Here is a 25201-nt window from a genome sequence, read left to right as displayed (position 1 = left end):
CCCCTCACTACTTCCAGCCCCCCTTACTCCGTTTTTCTTTCTACCCTCTCACTTCTTCTTCCCTTCTATTCCTCTTATCTCCTCCCCCTTCCTCACTCCCGTACCTTTGTCTTTCTTTTCCATATGCTTCTTCCCTAGAGAGTGATATATAAAGGGAGATTAGGCAGATATCTTCGGAGTATATTATCGCCATTGACACGGCAGTGAAGATGGGCAGTAATTACTTCCAAGCTATTCCCCACTATCTCTTCACATTCTCTTACATATACAGACGTCAGTTTCGACTCTTCACTTAACCACCAAAACAACACCGTGTACTATATATTATCAATGATGGCGTGTATATATTTATATATTTCACACATTTAAAACAACAACAACAAAAATGACAGAGTTGAGCGACATCCCCGAGGAAGTTCTTCGGATCATTTTCCTAAAATTGGACGGCACCACGCTTTTCCGTATGGGTCAAGTTTGTAAGTACTGGTACCGAATTGTTTACGAATTAACGCAGGACGTCAGCATGTGGTGCTCGTTTTGTTTGTACGAAATTCCCACCCCTGCTCTCGAACAAATGACCGGTCTGGTAGATGTGGACAACCTGCTGGAGTGCGACTCCCGTATGAGGGACAAAATACTCAGTGTGCGCTTACCCTGGCAATACTGGCGTGAGGTTTACATCGCTTATTGTCGCAGCCGATGTCTTCGTCAATGGCACTGCCTTCGTCGAACCGTCAAACAGTCGAAGTTCCGAGGTAAACCTACATGTGTTAAGTTCCATGGTAAGTTGATTTTGATATGATTTCTCTTTCCTTTCAATTACGTCTGTTTATTATCGTCGCGCCTCAGGCCCTCCCGTAATCCTGCTGAAAGCATTCTAGTCGTGACCATCCGAAAAGTAGGTGTGAGACTACATTAACAAAAGCAGACATTCATTTCAGTCTGGATCCCCCGCTACTTCTAACTTTATTATGTTTTCTTTTTCCTTCTCAACGATCTTCCAGATTGTGTTTTGAACATCAAATTCAGAATAATAATAATTATTATTAATAATAATAATAAAAGCTAGTTATCCTCAGGGTATTTACAACTGTAAAGCTTACTTTTTCTATAAATTTATTTCGTTTGCAATTTCATGTGCATAAATATATTTTGCTTGCATTCTGAAAATTTAAATTGCTGTTTTCGTTTGAGTTTATGGGTTAAAAGTGTACACAATTACAAATAAAAACAAAACATATTTATATACATACTTTTTGTAATTTTCAAATTAGAGTCATAATAAATTGCAAAAAGATAGACGGATGTTTAAAAATCTACAGTAAAACGATTAAGGGCCTCTAAGTGTCATTTCTTTACTTAAAGGTGTGAATGTCTTGGCCTCTAAAGATAGTGTCGATGTCAACTGCACTTTAGATGAAAACAGATTAAGAGTCAGTAATATAGTTATTGTTTAGCCTCGAGTCAGTCCTGATCAAGTACACCTGTAATTAGAGATGTTACAAACATTACACCTCGTTTTTTTTATTTAGTCGTAGTATATCTTTAAGATATGTTTTGAGTTGATGGAGTTTTGGCTGCTATTTCACCAGGTCAACTGACCGCATAGTATTCCTGACGGGTTGCACATATTGGTAGGTAGTTAGACTTAATGAGAAAATAGATTTTTTATTTAATGCCAAAATATTAATTTCTAATTTAGGCTTATTACTCAATATACGGTATAGCCTACTGTGTCAACTCCAGTAGTTGATGACAGGTATATATTGATCAATGTCGAAGGATGAAAGGTAAAGTTAACATCAGCAAGAATTGAACCTGGTTTGTAAAAAGCCATGATTATACGAGGAAGCCTCTACATGTGTAACTTGGCATGTTATATAAAGCATGTAGATGTCATTCAAACACCCTATCATTTTATAAAAAGGAATAATGCATAATAAACTGTCTGGAAAGACAAATAGATGGTCATACCCTGGAACGCTTTTGATCAGGGTACCCTAAGGTAAACATCATCATCATTGGAGGTGTTGTGACCGAGGAAGCAACTGAAGTACCTGTTAGAAGGGTTGTCACAATCTAAATTGTGATTGTGTGACATTTTTGTTTTCCCTAAGAGCATTGTGTAAGAGCAGGGGTTCTCGCCTATAGTATTTTTTATCTATGGACCTCATTGATTACCATTTTATTCTGGTGGATCCCCATAGCCATTCGATGTTTAAAAACTAGTTTTATAGAAACTTCTTTTCAAATTCCTATTTTGTTTTTCACACATTAACTTGTGTAAGTTGAACTAGGTAAAATGTTAAAGAAAATAATCTAGCTGTTTCTTGCAATACATAACAATATATAACATCTAAAGCAAAATTTTTTCAGGGGCCCTTAAAATACTATTGTGGATCCCCTAGTTTACAATTTCGTTATGTGGACCCCCAAAAATGTCATATGGACTCCAGTTGAGAACCACTGTGTTAGAGGAATCAGCTGCAGTGTGCTGGGCTGGACACAAAATGTTTTTTCCCCATGAGAGTTCCAGACCCCAGTAATGAACTCATTTGCATACAGCCAATCAGAGCTCACCTTGACCTTGTTGTCAAGTTAACAAAGGTTGGCAATTGGTGTGCAACCAACTGCAGCATCCAGGAGAAAGGTTGGTGGTGGCAGAAACTGCATTGGTGCTTGTAGACCGTTGAAAGATTGTTTGAAAAGTGGGAAAGGAAAGGTGCTGTTCAGCTCTCAGATTATGCCTTAACGCAAAGCCCAACATAACATTCGTGAATGTGTTTTAAAAACAACCAATCTGTTGGTAAAATATATTCTACCAAGTAAACTCAAGATGAGGAACAATGTTGTAAGTTGACCCATCGCCAAGTTATTCCTGATTTTAGGAGACCAGTGATTAGATAGATTTGCATCTATACCTATTATTGGATTTGGTTAAGGCCCCATATGGTAAAGATGTGGATGGGAAAAATGTGGGTAGAGGGTGATGTGCTAGCAGCCCTCTCCCCTTACTGTTTTACAAAGTAAACAACACAAATAACTACATAGAAGCTGCCATGGTTGAGACAAGAACAAGAAGCATTCTTAAAAGAGAAAAGAAGCATGGTCATTCCTTACCCAAGTGACCTTATCTTGTCGCCCATCACTTGTTATGCACTCATAAATTAGTTTGATAGTTGAGCTCTGATTGGCTGTATGCAAATGAGTTCGTAACTGGGGTCAGGAACTCTCATGGGAAAAAACATTTCGCAGGCTGGACATGTTGTGCGTGCAGCTTTACAATTGGGTGAAGTGTCAAGAAATTCAAGTTGATAAGACCCTGGAGAAGAGGAATACTAAAATGTTGAACCTTGAAAGGAGTAGACAAGGAACCCCAAGTGGAAAGATGCTGTTATAGAAGACTCATCCAACTTGTGCTATAATGGATAATCTGTTGTACTGATTGCTGGTGTCACAGTCAGGTATGGTTACAACATGCAATCATAAGAACTAGCCAATCGGAAACCCTATTTCTCTTGGTTGATGTATGATGGAGGGAACAAGTGTTCTTGGAGATTATAAATTTAAGTAGCAGGAAGGGGCAAAATGCTTAGTACAGCACTGGGAGGCAGGGAAAAGGAAGTAAGGAATAGTGCAGTTGATTCTGTTTCAGTGATTGAAATTTTTATGCTGGGTTTTGGTATGCTCCTTTAACCCTTTTGTTACCGTATTTATTTTGAGATGCTCTGTGTTTCTTTCAATTGCTTTAAATATAACAAAGTATTTAGTAAAATAACCTAGTTATCATTAAGCTAGTGTTAGGAACATAAATTGTGACTAAGCTTTGGTGGAAGATTTCAATTCAGAACATTTGAAAACAAGATATTTGTACTCGGAGCCAGAGCCGGTTTCAGCTGGGTTAGTAACGAATGGGTTAATGCAGCTACATGGAGGCTTGGTTGGCTGGCTGCTTTGAAAATGGGAGTCCTTGTTGCCAAAGGAAGTTCAATTTGACCCTCTGTAGAAACACAAGACGCAAAAGAGCAGCAGTTGTGGTATTGTGTCTATGAATAATTGTCAGTTAGCAGCCTGTTTGATACAATTGGACATTGACCTAAATAACTTTTAAAAAGGGTGGCGCCTCATTATGATCACAACTTCTGGCTGAAACAAATAATTGTAAAAATGAATTAGCCAAATTCACTTAGTCTACAATAAACTAAGAGACTGCAGTTGTGTAATGTGGATGAAGATAAATTACTGCTAACAGATGATAGTAAGGTCTTGTGGTTATATCATACATGCATAGATAATATAATTATAACAAGAAATAGTTTTTCTATATTTATGGTATATTTTGTGTAGATGTAATTTACTCGAGTCCAAGTAATTTTTTTTATATTAATATGTATCAATATTTGGCAAATGTCTTCTATAGTCTGGGCTGACCGAAGCTTGATGTGTGTGTGTGTGTGTATGTATGTGTGTGTGTGTGTGTGTGTCTTGTCTTGACACTGTGTGATAGTTGTAAAATGCTTGTCACCGTCATACAAGCAATGTCATTGATTTCCACTAGTCTGTGTGAGCATGTCTGGTCATGGGGAAATATTACCTTGCTTGGAAACAGGTGAGGTTTGGTGACAGAAAGGGTATCCAGACATAGAAAATCTACCTCAATAAATTCCATCCAGCTCATGCCAGTATGGAAAAGTGGGCATTAAAATGACGGCCATGATGTATCACTATGGTGATTCTTTTATCCTCTATGAGGTTTTCCTATTCTATTTAGTATTCTTCAATTGCTCAGTGTAGCCAGATACATCTATGTCATGGTAATGATTTCCACCGATTCCCAGACCGGGTGTTGTGTGTGTTTATTGAGCGAAAACACTTAAAGCTTCACAAGGCTCCAGCAGGGGGTAGTGGCGACCCCTGTTGTACTCTTTTGCCCCACCTTTCTCTCACTCTTTCTTCCTGTTTCTTGAGTAAAACTGCGATGGACTGGCGTCCCGTCCGGCTAGGGGGAGGAGGAACACATATACGCCATAGAAACCGGGAAACTGGGCCCATGAGCCTGGCTAAGCTTTAAAAGGATGAAGAAAGAAAGAAAGAAAGAAATGATTTCCACACAGTTTGAATTACATATTGTTGATTAAGACAAGTTAATTAGGTGGATCATGTTAATTGCGGTCAATGAAAACAACATCCATTCACTGCTTGATTGAAGTATGTCTTTTTTCACAAATTTCATCTGGAATAAAATTTATTGAACAATTTTTTTTTTACATGTCCTTGCATACAGGCTTGTCCCCTGCAACCCTCTCCATCCTAGTATTCCTTAATCTTGCAGGCTCATGAGTGCTGATGCCACATAAAAAGCACCCATACTGGTGCCACAGAAATGCACCCATGCTGGTGCTTTGTGACAGTACACTCTATTAAGTGATTGGCATTAGGAAGGGCATCCAGCTGTAGAGACCATGCCAAAACAGACATGGAGCCTGGGCATTTCTTCAGCTGGCCAGCTCCTGTCAAACTGTCCAATCCATACCAGCATGGAAAATGGACTCTTTTACTCTTTTAATTGTTTCAGTCATTTGACTGCGGCCATGATGGAGCACCACCCTTAGTCAAGCAAATCGAACCCAGGACTTATTCTTTGTAAGCCTAGTACTTATTCTATCGCCCTCTTTTGCCGAACCGCTAAGTTACGGGGACATAAACACACCACCATCAGTTGTCAAGCGATGTTGGGGGCGACAAACACAGACACACAAACATATACACACATACATATATATATATATATATATATATATATATATATATATATATATATATATACATACATATATACGACGGGCTTCTTTCAGTTTCCGTCTACCAAATCCACTCACAAGGCTTTGGTCGACCCAAGGCTATAGTAGAAGACACTTGCCCAAGGTGTCACGCAGTGGGAATGAACCCAGAATCGTGTGGTTGGTAAGCAAGCTACTTACCACACAGCCACTCCTGCGCCTATGACGTTAAATGATGGTGATGATGAATTACATACAGTAAAAATACAGAGCAGTCAAAACTTTGGCAGTTTTTCATTCGTTGAAATGGTAAGAATAACTTGGGTAATTTGATTCTTGTAACATTAAAATACCTACTACTGCCATTTTAACTCATTGTGAAAATGGGATCTTCCAGAATTGCTTTATTGAGATCAAACCAAATGCTTAGTTTTACGCCAGATTTGACCACTTCTTTATTAAAAAGTGAAAAGCTTTCATGCAGTTAACTAAAAATGTCATTTGCATATGCAATTAACTGATCAATTTTGATGCAAAATGAATCCGCTTTTTAAAGAGTTATGCAATTAAGTGGAATCCATTGTATAAATATGTGCAACTGACATGTTGAGATGGCTATGGCAGTTAATAACGGTCGCGACTGATATGTGAAAAACGGTTGAACTTAAATGTAAGAGACATGGTTGTGACAGATGTTGGGGAGAAAGTTGTGGTGTAGACGTTGTTACAGATGTGAGGAAGGGTTGTGGGGTGTGTTTGGGAGCTGGTCAGAGCAGGCAAATGTCTAGAACACCGAAATGTTACTGATGGTTTTAGGGTTGTGATGTAGATGTATTTAGAAGACGTTTATGAAAGGTGTGTGTGCATGTTAGTAATATCTATACGTTATAGTTTTAAGATATAGCTATGTTCAATGGATGTTTGTGACCTATATGTTAAAATAAGAATGGTAGGCATAACATTATCAAAATCTAGAGATTAAATGCCACTTATAGTATTAGTAGAAAAGTTAATCCTGTGATTGGGGACAGTTTATGATGAGAATATTTCTGTAATAGGTACATCTTGGCAGTAAGTTCATATTCTGTTGACAAATATTAGTAGTAACTATTAAGTGTTTAACTCGTTTTAAGTGTTTAACTCTTTAGCAGTCAGCTTTCTCTATCAAATGCGATGCTTATTCATTCACATTGTTTTGAATTAATCATGCATTATCTCATGGATTCGAGACTTCATTGATGTGATTGTTTAATTTTATACTGATATTGTAGTGTAGGTGTGATAAGCTGGACATGGTCAGTTTGAACATAAAACAAGTAGATTATTTGGGTCACACATGGCTGGACTAAATGCTAAAAGGGTTAAATTCAGGTTAATCCTACCTAATCATGCAAATCTACCATCAAAATCACTCCTGCATTTTCCCTCCAGACATAATGTATCTTTCAGCTGTTAGAGGTCCATAAAGTAAACGCTAATTGTTGTTTGACCGTAGGTCAGTCTTAATCTAGCAAACCAAGAAGAAAAGACATTCCAGCAATGATTATCCTGTCTTTTTTTTTTCTATGTTTTTCTCATACATGGTGTATATTGGATTGCGCTATATATAATCTTTTCTTAAAGACTGTCAACTGTGATATGAAGAATATCTGTTATTTCTAGCAATTGAAGTGACCACTTAGAGCAGTGGTTCTCAATCATTTTTCGCCTGTAGACCTCCTTTGATTCCTAAGTCCCCATAACCATTCAGTGGATATATTAAAAAAATTCTTCTGTATTTTTATAATTAAATATTATTATGAATTGTATAAAAAAAAACATTTAAAATACTTTGTGTATTGTAAAGTATAAGCAATTTATTGCACATAAATTTTAAGAAAATAACTTAGCCCTTATTAATCTGTTGTTGAGAATATAAATTTACATGTAATTTTGATGGAAGGTTTTAATTTGGCTCACTTTAAAATGGGTAATTTATATCATAGAACCAAAGGTGGATTGGTATAAAATGAGTTAAAAGTCATTTTTGAGTGAGTGGTGGGGACATGTTATACAGTTGATTATACTGGTCCCAATATTTATTTTACTGGTACAGTAATGCCATGGTATACGAGTAAATTTGTTCCCAGAGACCGCTTGTAAAGCGAAAACTCGTAAAGCAGAGCAATAATTTCCCATAGTAGCAATGTTATAAATCGTAATTCATTCCCAGAAAAAATATTTTGCCTATAAAATTTATCATACTCATAAATAAATACCGATAAAACATCTGTAGAATGTAAAGAATATTTAATGTGAAGTAAAAAGAATGTCGAGATCATTTGTAATAAAAATTATTATTATTATAATGGTTTTCTGAATCACTCGCACTAGACTCACACACACTATCACTTAGAGATGCAATTGTCGATTCACTAGCATTTGTAGACAAGACAGACTTGTAGATTTCTTTTTAAAAAATAAGTCTAGAGTTGTTTGCTTAGAAACTTTATTTTGCTCTCTATGAATTTCTCAGTAACATGCAGAAGCATTTGTTATGGTAGTAGAAACTTTTGCACTTCATTCAAAATTTGAATCATCATCATCATCGTTTAACGTCCGCTTTCCTTGCTAGCATGGGTTGGATGATTTGACTGAGGACTGGTGAACCAGATGGCTACATCAGGCTCCAATCTGATTTGGCAGAGTTTCTACAGCTGGATACCCTTCCTAACGCCAACCACTCCGAGAGTTTGAAAAATAAAACTCATAAACCCTGGGTCTTGTAAAGCAGGCCCTCGTAAATTGATTTATTACTGTACTTATTTTGGGTGGGTGGAAGGTTAAAAAGAACTGAGCAGGATTTGAACTCCAAATATAAAAAGCATCTTAACCAAATAGCACAGTGTCTTTTTCTGATCATCTAGACTCTGCAATCCTATCAACCTTTGATTGATTGATTTTTGTATTTGCTTCAACGTATCAGTTTTCTATAATTGTTCAACAGATCAGTTTTCTAGTCTTGTTCACCTTCATTATTTTTCTAAATTCCCCCACCCCCGTGCATCTGTTTTATTTAATCTCTTTTTTTTTTCTTTTGATTTTGTAATCCGATTCACCTGTTTTCATTATTGAGTTTCAACTCAATAATATAAAGAATTCCTTTTGTGAATGTAATTTTATGTTTCTCTTTAGGTAATCTGTTACTGACTGGCCATGAGAATGGCAGTGTGATTTGTTGGGAGAATGCTGGAATGAAACATCAGACCAATTCATTACTCCATCGGCACCGAAGTGCAGTGACTGCTCTCGCTGTCTTAGATTTTTGTAAGTTTTTTTTTTTTGTTTGTTGTTTTTTTTTTCCTCTAGGAAATCTCCATGTATGATAATAGCCAATTTAAACATTGATTGATTTCTCCAGTTAAACTTTACATTGTATGGAAGGAGGAGGAGGAGAGAGTAATAGAGAGAGGAAGAGACTTAACTTAGGAGGTGCAGGACAAGTCTCTTTTTAACTTATTGAAAAGCATAAATTTTTCTATGAAATTGTGTAGTGATAGGTTTTCAGTGGAGTAGATTATGATTATGTGATTTTATTGATAAAATTCAGAAAATGAACATACAAGGTTTGATCAATAAATATCTGGACTGTTGTCATAGTAATGAAGCTAAAGCATAGACCCCTGAGCAGGTATCGCCAAGCTTTTGACACAGAACCTCTCTTTTCTCTTAAGTAAGTGATAAAAAACAAAAACAATTTTGTGGGATGTTGTATTGAAGACCTGTCTAAATCTTTAAATCTTGCCAGCATGAATGAATACATGTTGAAATTTCAGTGACTATAGCTTGAAGTAGGTTTTATTACAACAGGTTACTTGTGTCTTAGTTACACTAAAATTATGACCAATATTTTCAAGGGTATCTGAACTAAACAGTACAATATGAAACTCGCTACCACCACCACCACCACCACCACAGCAACAAGAAAAAGCATAACCTGCTGAATCAGGTGGGCTACGTGCTTTCACATTACTATTAACTATGTCGCTCTCTTTGTTTGACAATCCTACAGCTGTGTGTGTGTGTGTGTGTGTGCACGTGTAGATGTCAAACTGCTTTTTTGAAAAGGTATTTTATGTATCATCATCATCATCATCGTTAATGCTTAAACTGGTCAGATTAGATTCACAGAATTTCCTCACCTGTCTCAATCCTTTTGCATGTGGTGCACACAATGTATTTATATAAAAAAAAAATGAAAAAAAACACTAATATATAAAAAATAGCACATATAATCCTTTATTTATAATCTTCTATTAACTGGGAATACTTCACAAAAATATTCTCAGCTGATGAAAAATGTGTGCTTCTGTGTGTGTGTGTGTGTTTTGAATCTAGTGAGTGTACATGAATATGCATGCACATATGTGTACATCTTGTTTAGTGATAATAAAAATTATAGGTAAACTTTACTAATACTGGAACTCGTATACATGTGTGTGTAATATGTGTGTGAGTGTGGGGGAGTATCAGTGTGCATATATGACAGTGTAAGTGATTTGAGGGAAAAACTGGGTATACGTAGCATCGGATGTTGTGTGCAAGAGAAAGGACTGCGCTGGTATGGCCATGTAATGCATATGAATGAAGACAGTGGCATCAAGAGGTGCTGATCTCTAATTGTAGAGGGAACATATAGAAGGGGTTGACCCAGAAAGATGTGGGACGAAGTGGTGAGAAAGGATCTATAAACTTTGGGACTTGCAGAGGGGATGATAGCAGACCGAGAATCTTGGCGGTTTGCTGTGTTTGAAAAGACATGTCAAGCTTAGTAAAAGCATGGTTGCCCTTGCATACAGGCTTGTCCTTTGCATCCCTCACCAGCTGAGCATCTATAATCTTGTGGGCTCATAAGTGCTGGGGGCCATATAAAAAGCACCCATACTGGCGCTGCGTAAAAGCACCCAGTACACTCTGTAAAGTGGTTGGTGTTAGGAAGGGTATCCAGCCGTAGAAACCATGCCAAGACATGGAGCCTGGGCAGACATTCAGCTGGTTAGCTTTTGTCAAACTGTCCAATCCATGCCAGCATGGAAAGTGGACGTTAAATGGTTATGACGATATATAAAACTGAGCCCTCATGGGTCCCTACCTGCATTGTAAGTTCCTCATTATTAACTCTCATTTTGTTGGCTAAATCTCTTTATATGACTTTTACAGTTCTTGCAGGGACCGGGACAGTAGCTACTACTTGCTTAAACTAAAACTATCAATATTAGACAATATGTAAATAATTTTCAATTCATTATAAAAATGAGGCATAAATTAAACTGTCTCTGTTAAATATCATTATAGAGTTGACCTTTAGCATTCAGCTTATTTTGTCGAATGTAATGTTTATCTCGTCACATTGTTTTGAATTCGTCATGGATTGTCTTGCAGATTTAAAGTTTTAGAATGACATTGTTGGGTAGGTGTAAGAAGCCAGATTTAGCTAGTTTGAACATAAAATAGATGGAATATTTGGGCCAGATAAGGCCGGTTTAAGTGTTAAATGGTTAAAGTGTGCACATATGTGTTTGCCTTTAATGAATAAGCTAATTTTATAAGACTATTTTATTTCATATTAGTATAGAATAGTTATAATGAATATGTGTTATAAATGAATAGTCCACTCTACTGGATACTTGGTGTTAGGAAGGGCATCCAGCCATAAAAACCCTGCCAAAACAGATACAGAAGTCTGGTGCAGACAGAAGTCTAGTGCAGGCTCCTGTCAAATCATCCAACCCATGCCAGCATGGAATGCAGACATTAAACGATGATGATGATGATGTGTGTGTTATGCTGTTGTGAATACATGTGAATACACGGTCTGCAAATACACTTGAAGACAAGTGGGGAAATACAAACTCATTCACATATGTAGACATATGACAGTTTCTGTCTACCATTTACACTAAAGAGGTTATTGGTCAACCCATGGCTGTTGTATAGAATGCAAACCAACAAGATACATGTACTGGGACTGAATCCCTAACCATGTGATTCTGAAGCAAACCTCTTAACCATACAATCCTCATCATTAAAACTTAATGTCTATGTTACATACTGGCATGTGTTGGTTTATCATGTGTGTGTGTGTGTATGTATTTATATATATATATATATATATAATCTTAGTACAGGGAAAATTTGTCTAAGCCTGCGGTGATTATGTACACAGAAATCATGTGATCTCATAATTCCACCACCAGTATTGGTAATTTTTCATCTGCTACTTATACTTCTGTGCTTTTTAGCACTATATCTCTATATGAAATCCTTTCTCAAGATGAATGCCACACTATTGTTGCTTTCTATTGTATATCCACATAAAGTAAGATATACAGATTGCTTTTCAGTGCTAATATTGTGTGTGTCTAATTCACACATACACACACATGTACACCACCAATTTTCTGGCACTTTTGGTTCTAGACCTGTGCCAGATTATCCATTTTGCTGTATTAACAGAAGACATTATGGCTTGGTGTATATTCCTAGCAGACTGTCACTGTTTTTACGAACATTTTCAATACCAAACTTTTCATAGTATATTAAAGAATATAAAAATGTGTGTTGTGAAGCCTTGAATAGTGTAAAGATTATTAAAAATGGGGACAGGAAATTTAAGTGTTCTCTTGTAATTTTTTCCAGATTAAAGGTCTTGGATCCTCAGTTACCAAAAATTTAGTTGTACATGTGTGAATACACGCACACATGTGCATAGAAACAGGAGGAAAAATTATTGCGCGCATAAAATATTATTTATAACAATAACAGAAATTTTACATTACTGTTGTGACCTCTCAGCTTTTTTCTTTTGTTCTTTATGTTTTAGTTTCTCACGTTTTCTCTTGCACATTTTGGCATTGTGAGTTAAACTATTAATTTTCCCATGTCCATTCACGTGAGTGTCTGCTAAGTGCTTGACTGTATGTATTTACATTTATAGACCAGTGAGAAAGTGTGTGTGTGTGTGTAATGTATCTTCTCAGTTTTAAGGATTCTATAAAAGCTAATGCTTAGATAGAATATGGAAGAAAAATCTAGGGCAGCAATCTTTATTGGGCTGTTTTCCCCTGATGGCCTGGTATGTATTACTAACATTTAGCTATGTGGAATTAAAACTGCAACCCACTTATACAATCAATTACTTTGAACATAAATTTTTGGAGACAGTCATTCCATATTATAATCAGTCATTTTTTTTCTATACATGTGCTCATGTGTGTGCGCCAGAATGCAAGTGTGCTTGTGTATTCACAGATGTATGTGTGTGTATGTATGTATGTGTGTACATATGTATCTCTTTTACTCTTTTACTTGTTTCAGTCATTTGACTGTGGCCATGCTGGAGCACTGCCTTTAGTTGAGCAAATCAACCCCAGGACTTATTCTTTGTAAGCCTAGCACTTATTTTATCGGCCTCTTTTGCCGAATCGCTAAGTTACGGTACAAGTCAATCACTGGTTTACTACATTCCACACTCAACTCCAATAACCAGTGTAGTGCATGCGGAGCATCAACCTCGGGAAGGCTAGCACATGTAGAATACAAGGCAAATAAGTGTATATATGTGTGTGTGAGTGTGTACTTGCATGGTCAGATGGAGTTCATGGGGGCAGATATTCTTCAGCCAGTGGCTCTTCCCACCATCAGCCCTCATCTGAGATTGAGGAGGGAGGCCTACTGACAGTGGCTGCAAGAACAGGTATGACCTGCCAACTGCATCCGAAAATGTTCAGACTATATTTGTCATCAAAGTAGATCATTGTCTTCAGCAAGTAATTATAAAAGACAGAACTTTTTGGATAGTCCACAGCCTATAGCCATCTTCTCATATAATGACTGGGTAGTTCATAGCCTATAGCCATCATTGCATATAATGTTTTCTATCTGCAAACTGTTGGCATCTTGGGCTTGTGTCTTCTACTATAGCCTCGGGTCGACCAAAGCCTTGTGAGTGGATTTAGTAGATGGAAACTGAAAGAAGCCCGTCATATATATATATATGTGTGTGTGTCTGTGTTTGTCCCCCTATCATTGCTTAACAACCGATGCTGGTGTGTTTATGTCCCCGTCACTTAGCGGTTCAGCAAAAAAAAACAATAAAATAAGTACTAGACTTACAAAGAATAAGTCCCGGAGTCGATTTGCTCGACTAAAAGGCGGTGCTCCAGCATGGCTGCAGTCAAATGACTGAAACAAGTAAAAGAGTATATGTCTTTTATCTTTCTGTTTCTGATTATAGTCTCATTTTATTCTTGTTTCCATGGTAATGAACAGCTAATCTGAAAAATGGCAAGACTACCTCCTTCACCATTATATCGGGCTCAGATGACCGAGAACTGTTGTACACTACATACAGATCAGAACACAGAATGACCCGCTGCCTGTCCCATTCAACAATTGTAACATCAATCAGGTAAATGACTTTTATTTTGAAGATACTTTGGTTGATTTAAGGCAGCACTTCCAGGGTGTGCACAAGGTTACCTTAATGGTAAATAGCCAGACTACACTGAGCTGGAAGAATGACTTGATCTTGGAGGTGTTCTGCCTGGTGCATGTAATAAATACATATATATATATATATATATATACATATATATATATATATATATATATATATATATATATATATCGTCCGATACCTTTTCATCCTGTTTTGTATATTTTCATGGGTCAACTATGAAAATTGGATTTGAATGTTTTCTGTTTTTATTGGGTGTATATTACTACTACTACGACTAATAATAATAATAATAATAATAATAATAATAATAATAGCAATAATAATAGCAATAATAATGGGACCCCGAGGAGATGGAGTATCCTATATTTTATAATATTTTATATGTATTAATCATTCTGGATGTTCCATCGAAATGTTCATAGGTCATTTTCATCATTATTATTATTATTATAATAAAGTATTTTCAATGGATCAGTTTTGAGCTCTATTTAAACTTGATATATATATCATCATCATCATCATCGTTTAACGTCCGCTTTCCATGCTAGCATGGGTTGGACTATATATATATATATATATATATATATATACACACAGTGGTGGGTACGGTTCCACTAATCTGCTAATAGCTACCCTGTCAGATGGTAACTTTGAGAGGTTGATGCTTATGAAGGGCAGCCAGCATCACATTGAGGCAATGGAGAAAGCCCAGCCAGAGTAGTATAGTTTGATCATCATCTGATCTTGGCATGATACTTATCCCATATTATACCATTTTGATTCGTTTAATACTTTTTGAACAGTAAATAAAATGTATGTTGACTGAAAAACTAATGTTTAATTTCATTTGTTCATTTATTTGCATACACCTTGATCGTCATTTGATTTTGGTATGCTATACCTTTTTGGAAAGCTCTATGTCTAAGCTACAACATGAAAATTTAAGTTCTCTAGGTCTGTTTTTAGGGGTTTAGAGCCAGAAAATCAAACTGAAACTAAATTCATTTGATAAAAGTTAGCAGTTAGCGTTAGCTTTTGCTCATTTTTTTACCTGTTTAGCGTTTGTAAAGCCAACTTATTTAGTTAGTAGATTAGCAGTTAGCGAAGCTCACTTTCTGGTTACCTGTGCCCACCACTGTATATAAATATATATAACAACCAGAATTGGTTAGTTGACATCCTTGTATCTTAGCGGTTCAGCAAAGGGATTGATAGAATTAGTACCTAACTTACAAATAAGTACTGGGGTTGATTTGTCTGACTAAACCCTTTTAAGGTTGTGCCCCAGCATGGACACAGTCTAATAGCTGCAACAAGTAAAAGATAAAACATTGGTTTCATGTGACTGGACTTTCTTGTGAGGCCGTAATAATGTTTACTGTGATAATCTGATTACATCATACTCCTTGCCAACAGAACCACTTTTGTACATGTGCTGTCTCAGGTTCAAATGCTAAATTAATTTACTAACATACCTAAATTGCTCTGTATTTTGATGTTGAGAAATTATTCTTAATTTCTTAAAATCATCTCCCTTCCTGATCTACAGTGGTTATCACCACTAGGTTTTCGTTTATTTTCCTTATCCACAAAAGAAATCATAACAAATTAAGAATTTATCGTGCTAATGTGTGAAATGCTGTTTTTTAAATTATATTTTCCATGTTACATTGTTTTTACATCCTCTTGTTGTTTGTTTTATTGCCTAGTTCCTGGGGATCCAACTTTGTGACTGGAAACCAGGATACTATACTTCACGGCCAGTGGGTATTCACTCTTACACCAGATTTCAACATTGTCAGATGTTTTCACCTGCTAGGGCATGGTTCATCAAACATAACAGCCACATGTCTTTGGAAAAATAAGGTAGGTGCCTGGTTTTGTTGCACACTACACTTTAACTGATATATGAATACACAATTGTTGTTTTGTTATCTTTTGAATCATCCATGTTCTCCTTTGGTATTTCATTTTCTGAACTAGTGCTGGAAGCACAAAGGAAGCATCCAGTACACATTCTATGCTGGATCTTTCTCTCTCACTTTAACCCTCATCCCATAGTGTAAAGCCACCTCCCTCTATCCTGTGGTCCTACCCAAAGAGGATCTTAGTCTTGCAAGTTGCATTGTGACCTCATTAGTGCTGGTATCCAGTACATGCTATAAAGCGGTTGGTACAACACAGCCCTTGAGCCCATTGGATCCTGCCAGACTGTCCAACCCATGGCAGCATAGAACATGAGCGTTAAATAATGATAGTATGGTTTTTGTCCTTGGGTAGCAACTGTTATTTCCTATTTGCTTACCGTTAGAAAGTATGAAAAATGACTAATATTTCCTTCAAACTTTGTTTTTGTTACATGTTATTTAAACCACAAAGAATCCCTCTCAACACATGGCTATGATGCTCCCCATCTATCTAGTCCTGATCATGATCAGAGATGCACATATTGTCACTTCTCAAGTTCATGGTTTCATGTTTAGTCCCACTGCACACTACCTCAGGCCAATGTCTTCTGCTAGAGCCCCGGGGCAACCAAAGTCTTGCGAGTGGATTTGTTAGCTGAAAACTTGCAAAAAAAGCTCATCGTGTGTGTGTGTGTGTGAGTGAGGGAGGGAACGAGCGAGTTTCTACATTTACATTGGGGCTTACTAAGTTATTCAACTGGTGTTGTTGTTGGCACTCCTGCCAGTAACTTGTTTTCTTGCTTCATGCCTTTGAAGCCATGGGGAAAAAGAAAATTCCTTACTTGAAAAATATGTAAGGGTTGGCAACAAAAAGGACATCCAGCTGTAAAAATGCTTCATACTAGCATAGAAAAATGTATGTAAAACAAATGATTTTTCATTCGAATTTTTATTTCAGATGATGACATATCTTTTAATTTTTCTTTAGGTTGCATCTGGTGATGACGAGGGCAATATATATATCTGGGAACTAACTGAGACCCACAAACGTTATCTTTTACCCTTCAATGTACTCTCAACATCTGGACCAGTACAGCAAATCGTACTTTGTGGTGATCGTCTTCTGTGTTTGTCAGGTAGGTCAGAGTTCATTATATTGTGATAAGGGAGATTTTGTGAGAGGGTGGTGATAGTATTTGGTAGAATATACTTTCATGTCTATGAATGATGATGGAGGCTATAGATATAGTACAAAGAAAGAGGATGGATTAAGGCTCCTGGAGTGGAGTAACCATCATGGTGTTCATTAATTATTATACATGTTTGGTGGCATAGCTGTGTGGTTAAGAAGTTTACTTCTCAACTCTGTGGTTTCAGGTTCAGCCCTTTGGGCAAGTATGTTTTACTGTAGCCCAAGGTTGACTAATGCTTTGCAAGTAAATTTGGCAGACAGAAATTCTATGATCATCGTTTAAAATCCGCTTTCCATGCTTGTTTATTACAGTATTATGTGCAACACATTCATCATCATCGTTTAACGTTCGCTTTCCATGCTGGCATGGGTTGGATGGTTTGGCTGAGGACTGGCAAGCCAGGAGGCTGCACCAGGCTCCAATGTGATCTGGCAAGGTTTCTACAGCTGGATGCCCTTCCTAATGCCAACCACTCCGAGAGTGTATTGGGTGCTTTTTATGTGCCATTGGCATGGGGGCCTGTCAGACAGCACTGGCATCGATCACGCTCAAATGGGGCTTTTTACATGTCACTGGCATCAACAACGCTCAAATGGTGCTTTTTATGTGCCACCAGCACGGGAGCCAGTGTTTGTCCCCCACTATTGCTTGTTTATACCCCTGTATCCTAGCAGTTCAGCATCTATATTTCCATCTGCGAAATATATAAAATAGAATTTGTTTTCATTTGTTAAAACTTTAATAGTGGATCAGATATTTCTTTTGATTCTGTAACAGAATAGAAAGAAATTGCACATTGAATATAGCTCTATATGAGTCTTTTTTTCCCTTCAATTCCCTATTTTCTCCCAACAAAACATTTTGAAACTTTGTTACATATACTCCATATTATTTTCACAGGAAAACATACTCTGTCTGTCTACTCTAACGACAAATGCTGTGTGGAGAAAAATATATTTCACGATCTTACAAGAACTCCAGAATATATATCTCTGTGGGGACCAATACTTGCTATTGGTGTCAAGGCAGGTGAGGGATTGAAAAAAATTTTTTATCTTGTTTCAGTAATTGGATTGTGGTCATGCTGGGGTCTCACCTTGAAGAATTTAGTTGAATAGATTGACTCCAGTAAATCTGTCGGCCTGTTTTGCTGAACCTCTAAGTTACAGGAATAGAAACTAACCAACACCAGTTGTCAAGTGGTGACTGGAAAGAAACACAACACACACACACACACACAATGTAAAAGGCAGGCTTTTTTCAGTGTCTGCCTATGAAATCGACTCATGAGGCTTAGGCTGGCCTGGGGCCACAGTAGAAGACACTTGCCCAAGATGCTGTGCAGTGGGACTAAATCCAGGACCACATGTTTGGGAAGCATGCTTCTCAGGTCTGCAGCCATACCTGTCCCTAACATTTTGTTGTTGTTAAGTATGATTATTTGGGGAAAAATCAGATGAATTTTTGTCCTTATTGGTCCTATCCAGAAGGCTGTGGTCATGCTGGAGCAATTCTGTAAAAACAATATTACAAATGTATCTGACGAACTGATAAGTTTGAGATAGTAATTAGCTTCAGTTTTACAGTGTTAAAAAGATGGCAGATAAATTTGCTCCTGGATAAGATGCTAGTTCATTGTGGGTGATATTTCCATGTGGTCTAGTACTTATTTTTGACAATGAAGTGAACTGGGGAATGTAAGTCACTGTAATGCATTTTAAACATTTGACTAATGATTTTGTAATCTTATATTTTATCCATTCTCTCATTTATTACAAAAAAAAATGTAAGAGAAGTGGACACTACAAGTGAAACCAGTCTGTCTAGTGTAACTGTATGTTTAGTCTTGGAAGGTAACCTCATTAATTGCACAATAAATAGTATCTAATCCACACTGTAAAGTAGTTGGCAATTTGAAGGGCCTCCAGCTGTAGAAACCATGCTAAAAACACATTATTTATACAACAAAGATTGGCATTTTGTGTGTGAGCGAGAGAGAGGGGCCATCTCCTTGCTCTGATTTGTGACAATTGTGTTACTGTCATGCGAACAGTGTCTTTCATTTCCAATATTCTGTAAAAATGTCTAGTCATGAGGAATATTACCTTGGCAACAGGAAAGGCATCCAGCTGTAAAAAATCCACCTCAACAAATTCCATCAAACTCCTGTTAGCATGAATATGCATACGTGAAATGATGATGAATTTACAAATATGGCTTCGGTGGGACCTCATAACACCAGCAACCCACACCAATGTTTTGTTTGCGGCTCCTTAGTTTTAGGACCTCAATTCTGTTGTGGTAGGCTGGTCTTTTTTAGGTACAACAATGCACCACATATCTCGGTCCTTGCTCGTCTCCTTCATAAGGTTCAGCATTTGGAGATTGCCCTTCAATACTTCATGCCATGTCTTCTTGGGTCTCCCTCTTCCACTGTAAAAACTAATCATAATATATTTACAGTGTTTCTGTCATTTTATTGCAGGTATCGTGTACATTTATCGTTTGGAAACTGACAAGGATTGGATAAATATTGATTTGACTGCACCTCTCTACATTCTCCACTCTGGCCAGGAACATGTACTCAGTTTGGACATTACAGACTCTGGACTTGGTCCCTCACTTGCCTTTGCCACTGACAACAACACCATCCACTTAGCTCACTGGCTGCCACAGCATTCTAAACGTGTTCGATAGTAAAGGCTTTGCTGTTAGTGTGTAAGGGTTATGTGTATGTGACATATCCACTCATCTGTTTAAGTATATTTGGGTATATGTGTTATAGGCAGGTGTTTGTATGTACATGCATGTATGAGTGTTTGTGTGTGTGTGTGTGTATATATATATATATATATATATATATATACACACACACAAACACTCATACATGCATATATGTATAATGGTGTGTATTTAAAGGCAGTTATGTGCCTCTATAGACATACATTATTATCATTTTAACGTCCACTTTTAAAACAATGATGCTTGTCTATGAACACACACATAAAACTTAGATATGCACTATGTATATATACACACATAGTGTGTGTGTGTGTGTGTGTGTGTGTATATATGTGTATCTAATATTTAGAGTGTGCCAAAACTCAAGAAGTCTGACTGCATATTTGCAGTCTATTGGCATAATCTGACTTCAGCTCTGGCACCAACTGCATTTTTATACTTTGTGACTGTTGACTCACCGTCTGTATGTGTATGGGTCTGTGTGTATGTATGTATGTATATCTATCTATTTGTATGTATATATATACATATATATATATCTTGATTGGTAAGCCTGTTTGCAAACAAAAAGGAAAAATCCATACAGCAGACTGTGTATATATTTTACTTGAAGTTGAAGCTTCATGAATTCTAACTCTGAGTTTCATATTTCTGATTGCATAAAAGATTAAAGCATACAATCGTCCAACCCATGCTAGCATGGAAAGCGGACGTTAAACGATGATGATGATGATGAAGCTGTATGTCATAGAAGCAAAAATATTGAAATCTCACGAGCCAACAAGACGTTTGGATTTAATTAGTTGCCAAAACAAAACAAAACAAAAAAAATGCATCATGTGTATTTAGTGAGTGTCATGATATTTTTATGATTTCATTATCGTGTATGGGAACACATTAGCAAAGAAAATGGTTGCTGAACATTAAATATTTATCAATTATAGCCACTTGCTTATGTGTTTATAAATAACTCTGATGACATGAATAGATGAAAATGTGTTCTGCATGTGAGAATGATGGATGAATGTATAGCATGTTTTCTAATGTTATGCTTTTTTTTGCTTTTTTGTTTCTGGCAACCAATTAAATCCAGATGTAGCTAGCTAATCATATTTCAAAGTATTTTTGCATATGTTTACTTACATATATCGTCACTCTGTTTCCCCATTGCAAGCATTTAATCAAAAACATAAAACTCAGATCAAGATTCAAGAAACTTTGGCTTCTAATATCATTATCATCACCATCATTTTATGTTCATTTTTCCTTGTTTTATGGGTTGGAAGGATCTTCTTCAGCACAGCATCTTGCCACTTGTTGTGACATTTTGTTATTTTCTTTATGAGGGCCAACTTTTTTTCACTAGTTCTTCCTCTTCTGCAATTTCTATCTACTTGTATCTCTTCGCATTTCTTAACCTGACTGCCATCCTCCGCATGAATCATATGTCCATATCAGTTCAGTCTTCTTTCTGGCATACTACATCCGATTCCTTTTATTCTCAGCTTTTCAATTCAGCTCATTTACATTCCATCATCTGTGGACACAAATATGCATTTAGCAGAGTGTGCTCACCTAATTTCTTTTCAACTTTCAGTTAATCTCCTCATTCAATGCTCATGTTTTGCTACCATACAACATTTCACTTTGTACACATGCAATCACCTCACTATCTACTTTTCCATACTTCTCCCATTTTGGTGTCATTGAGAGCAAATGTGCTGCTATTATTACATACACATTTTCATCAAAAAACATACTGAAAAAACACTCTGCAACCTGGACTCTCTTATACCTCTGATCCTCACATCACAGAACATTGGAAAACCTCTTACATTCAACTTCTCTCCTTGCTAGATATGTCTAATATCTATCTCCAGTTGTTAATGTTTCTAGTTTCCAGCTTTCTTCCATTCTTTCCATGCCTTGCTCTTAGCTTTTATGGCTCTATTTGCCATATTATTCCTTCACCATGTTACCATCTGTATAATTGGAACCTTGCTTCAACCAGGAATCAGGTTTGTGGTTCACAACACATTGTCTTATAGAAACTTTCAGATATCTTCTATGTTATTGGTCTCTGTTTTCTCCTTCCCAACATAAGTATCAGGCATAAACCAGTCTTTTCCTTGTAAAAATTTACATATATTGTAAAGGTTGAGAGATTTCACATGAATAAATTTATATTACTGAAAGAAAATGCTTTGAGAACTTTGTCATACATAAAAGAAACTTAAACATTTTTATCAATCTAAGCAACTGGTCTCAATCATTTTAAAAGATTTAGTCCTGTTAGGAAATAAAGGAAAATAAATTAATCTTTCATATCAATTCTGGAAGTTCATATCTTTCTTACAAAATTCACATGGTGCTGCAGTTGGTTTCTTTTGGATGGCTACTGGATAGTAGTAGTGACAGTTAACCCTTTAACATTTAAACTGGCCAATATAATCTACCTGTCCTATGTTCAAATAGGACAGATCAAATCTCTCACACATAACCTACAATGTCATTCTACAAATAAATGCTCACATACTCATAGCTTTGAGATTTTGTTGAATTTAAAACTGAATAAGCATTGCATTTGGCAGAATAATCTGAATGCGAAAGGGTTAAAGCAGTGGAAGTGGTCCATTAAGAAGTAGCAGCTTCAGTAATAGTTGTAGTACTGACTCTTCAAGGAGTAGCTGTAACATCTACAGCAGTTTTAATAGTTGTCTCCCTTCCTCCCCCCCCCCCCCGGTTGTTGGTGTTTGCTTATGAAAGCTGTTTCTTTTTCAATGTGTTGTTTTTGTGCAATTGTTACATTGGTATAAGAGGAAGGCTGTAGAATTTTCTTGTTTCTGACCTGCATATGTGTCTAAGTTCACTGAGTTCAATACTTTTGTATTTTAAATTAAATTAAAATATGGGAATACAATGTAGGCTTCAATGCAAAATTTTACTATCACCCCCTTATGCAGAATGAGCAGTTGCACAAAATTTACACATTGATAAAGAAACAGTTTTCATGACCAAAGTACTGATCACTTCTAAATAACTGTGGGAGACAACTACTAAAATTATTGCTACTACAACTGTAGCTTCTATTGCTGAAGCTAATACCACTGTGGCTTCTACAAATTAGACTGATAGTCACTACTATGGCTACTAGCATAGCTGCTGCTTCTACATTTAGCAGTTACTTCTTAATAACAAAGAACAACAACCACAGCTCAAACTTATTGCTACTATTATGATACAGCAGGCATTAGAAGAAAACTCACACCCAGCACCCTGTGAATTTTGTGAGGAAAACATACATTTGAACACCCAGAACTGATATCTTTCAGCATGACTAAATCTCTTTTTAAAATGATTGAAACTGGTAACATAGTCTGATGAAAAATATACTCTTTCTAATATCCATCATCAAGTTCTCAAAGTATTTTCTTCTTTTTGGTTTTTTATATATATATGTAAGTATACATATAAAATCATCATCGTCATAATACATAAATTTAATGTCTCTTTGTACATTTCTGAAGTGAATACCGGTCAAGATGATACCAAGCTATCTTGCTCTGATGGATCATCTAATCAGAATCCTTAAGTCACAAATTATGAATTACCTCTTCATAAATATCCATGAAATAATTGATTAATCATTCGTCAATTGTCAGTCATTCACGAATCATGTCATTATTCGTGGATTTTTTTTTTTTTTGTTTCAACCAATTCATGATTAAACATCCATGACTTTTTAAAATTATACAAAGGATTGTTCATATTTAATTACCATTTATTTTTTTACCAACTAATAAAGACAAATATAATAATTATGATTATTATTATTGTTTTGAAGTTTTGCAAAACTCTTGCATGTCACACCATCATCATTATTATAAGTCTGTTGCTGTCATTAGCCCTGGGTCAAAGTAAATCTACATTCAAAGATGTTTCAGCCATGACTACCTCTGTTTCTCTCTCCTTAATCGTTTTAGACATAATGTATCTAGAACTGCATTATCCGCTGTCCTTCCTTCTTTGAAGGAGATTTGGTTACTATTTCTAGCAGGTTGAAAAACCACATAATGTCCCCCTCCATTCCTTGGGTTGGTTTGTAATGGTTGACACTGATCACTTGCAAAGTCTTCTCTATAAACAAAAAAAAAATGTTTATCTTATTATAATTGAAAGGAGGATTGCCATGAACAAGGCACAAGTAAATCCAAAGATGCAGTGTTATTCTTTTACAAGATTCAATTGTGGCCATGCTGTAACATTTAGTGCCCTTGTCTGATCTAACTCCTCGAGTGTAAATAATTAGACTTCAGTTACTTTTACAATTTCCCATCAACCATTCTAGTTCCATTTTTCATGTACTCCTTTATCTGCCCTTTCTAATTCAGTACCTAGTTTTCCATTCCATTTCATTTACATTGCCATCTTCTCAGAAGTTGCAAAAGGAAATTGGAGAAGACTTAAAAGGAATGAGAGGTGTTTAAAAAAAAAAAAATCCATTTGTTGTTCTGCAGGAAGTTTGGGTACATTGGTTCTCATCTATCTGAATTCTTACGTTATATGTCTGGCCCCAAAATAGTATATCCTGGGACAATTAGAATTGAACATGTCATCAACAGCTGAGCTGCTGGAGTGTTTCTAGATAATACTCTAAATTCAATAACCATATAATTCACAAGTGAAAGTGACCCTATTTCATTTTGTGGTCTTTGATTACCAGTCTTCAAGCTACTTGATCATTAGGCATATTTGTCACTCATATCTGCAAATGGATTTCCATATTTCATTATTTCTTAAGAATTTTAATTTTTGTTTTATCTACTGCTTTGATTCACAAAGCTACAATTGAAATGAATCCACAGTGGTGTGGAAAAGAGCAAATATGTTGTACTTCACTCTAATAAAGATCAAAAGTTTACTCTCTGAGGCAATATTTGAAATTCATGGGCCTTTTTGTACCAATAGTTTAGCACGTAATCAATTTAACTATTTTCTCTCTCTCTCTCTCTCAAGCCAGCAATGGAGATTGTATGTGGTTGCTCAACCTGAAACAATAGCCAAAATTCTTCAAATCAC

At 36.3% G+C, this 25201-nt stretch overlaps 1 protein-coding gene across 1 annotated transcript; it reads left to right on the top strand.

Moving 5' to 3' along the window:
- The first annotated feature begins 116 nt into the window (after positions 1-116).
- Positions 117-23946, top strand: LOC106881368 (uncharacterized). Its single transcript, XM_014931732.3, has 7 exons — positions 117-782; positions 8955-9086; positions 14091-14229; positions 15990-16146; positions 17176-17323; positions 18281-18409; positions 19866-23946. The coding sequence occupies exons 1-7, from the start codon at positions 386-388 to the stop codon at positions 20075-20077; spliced, it is 1314 nt and encodes a 437-aa protein (XP_014787218.1). The 5' UTR covers positions 117-385; the 3' UTR covers positions 20078-23946.
- The last annotated feature ends 1255 nt before the right edge of the window (positions 23947-25201 follow it).

The sequence above is a fragment of the Octopus bimaculoides genome, chromosome 7, assembly GCF_046866305.1.
Source record: "Octopus bimaculoides isolate indiv1 chromosome 7, ASM4686630v1, whole genome shotgun sequence".
In the NCBI taxonomy this organism is placed as follows: domain Eukaryota; kingdom Metazoa; phylum Mollusca; class Cephalopoda; order Octopoda; family Octopodidae; genus Octopus; species Octopus bimaculoides.
This window is presented reverse-complemented; position numbering and strand designations above follow the sequence as displayed.

Excerpts from the sequence above, each read along its gene's own strand:
- LOC106881368 (XM_014931732.3), top strand. The coding sequence starts at position 386 with ATGACAGAGTTGAGCGACATCCCCGAGGAAGTTCTTCGGATCATTTTC. Across the intron at positions 17,324-18,280 it reads TCGTCTTCTGTGTTTGTCAG|GAAAACATACTCTGTCTGTC; the intron begins GTAGGTCAGAGT and ends TTATTTTCACAG. Across the intron at positions 18,410-19,865 it reads TGCTATTGGTGTCAAGGCAG|GTATCGTGTACATTTATCGT; the intron begins GTGAGGGATTGA and ends ATTTTATTGCAG.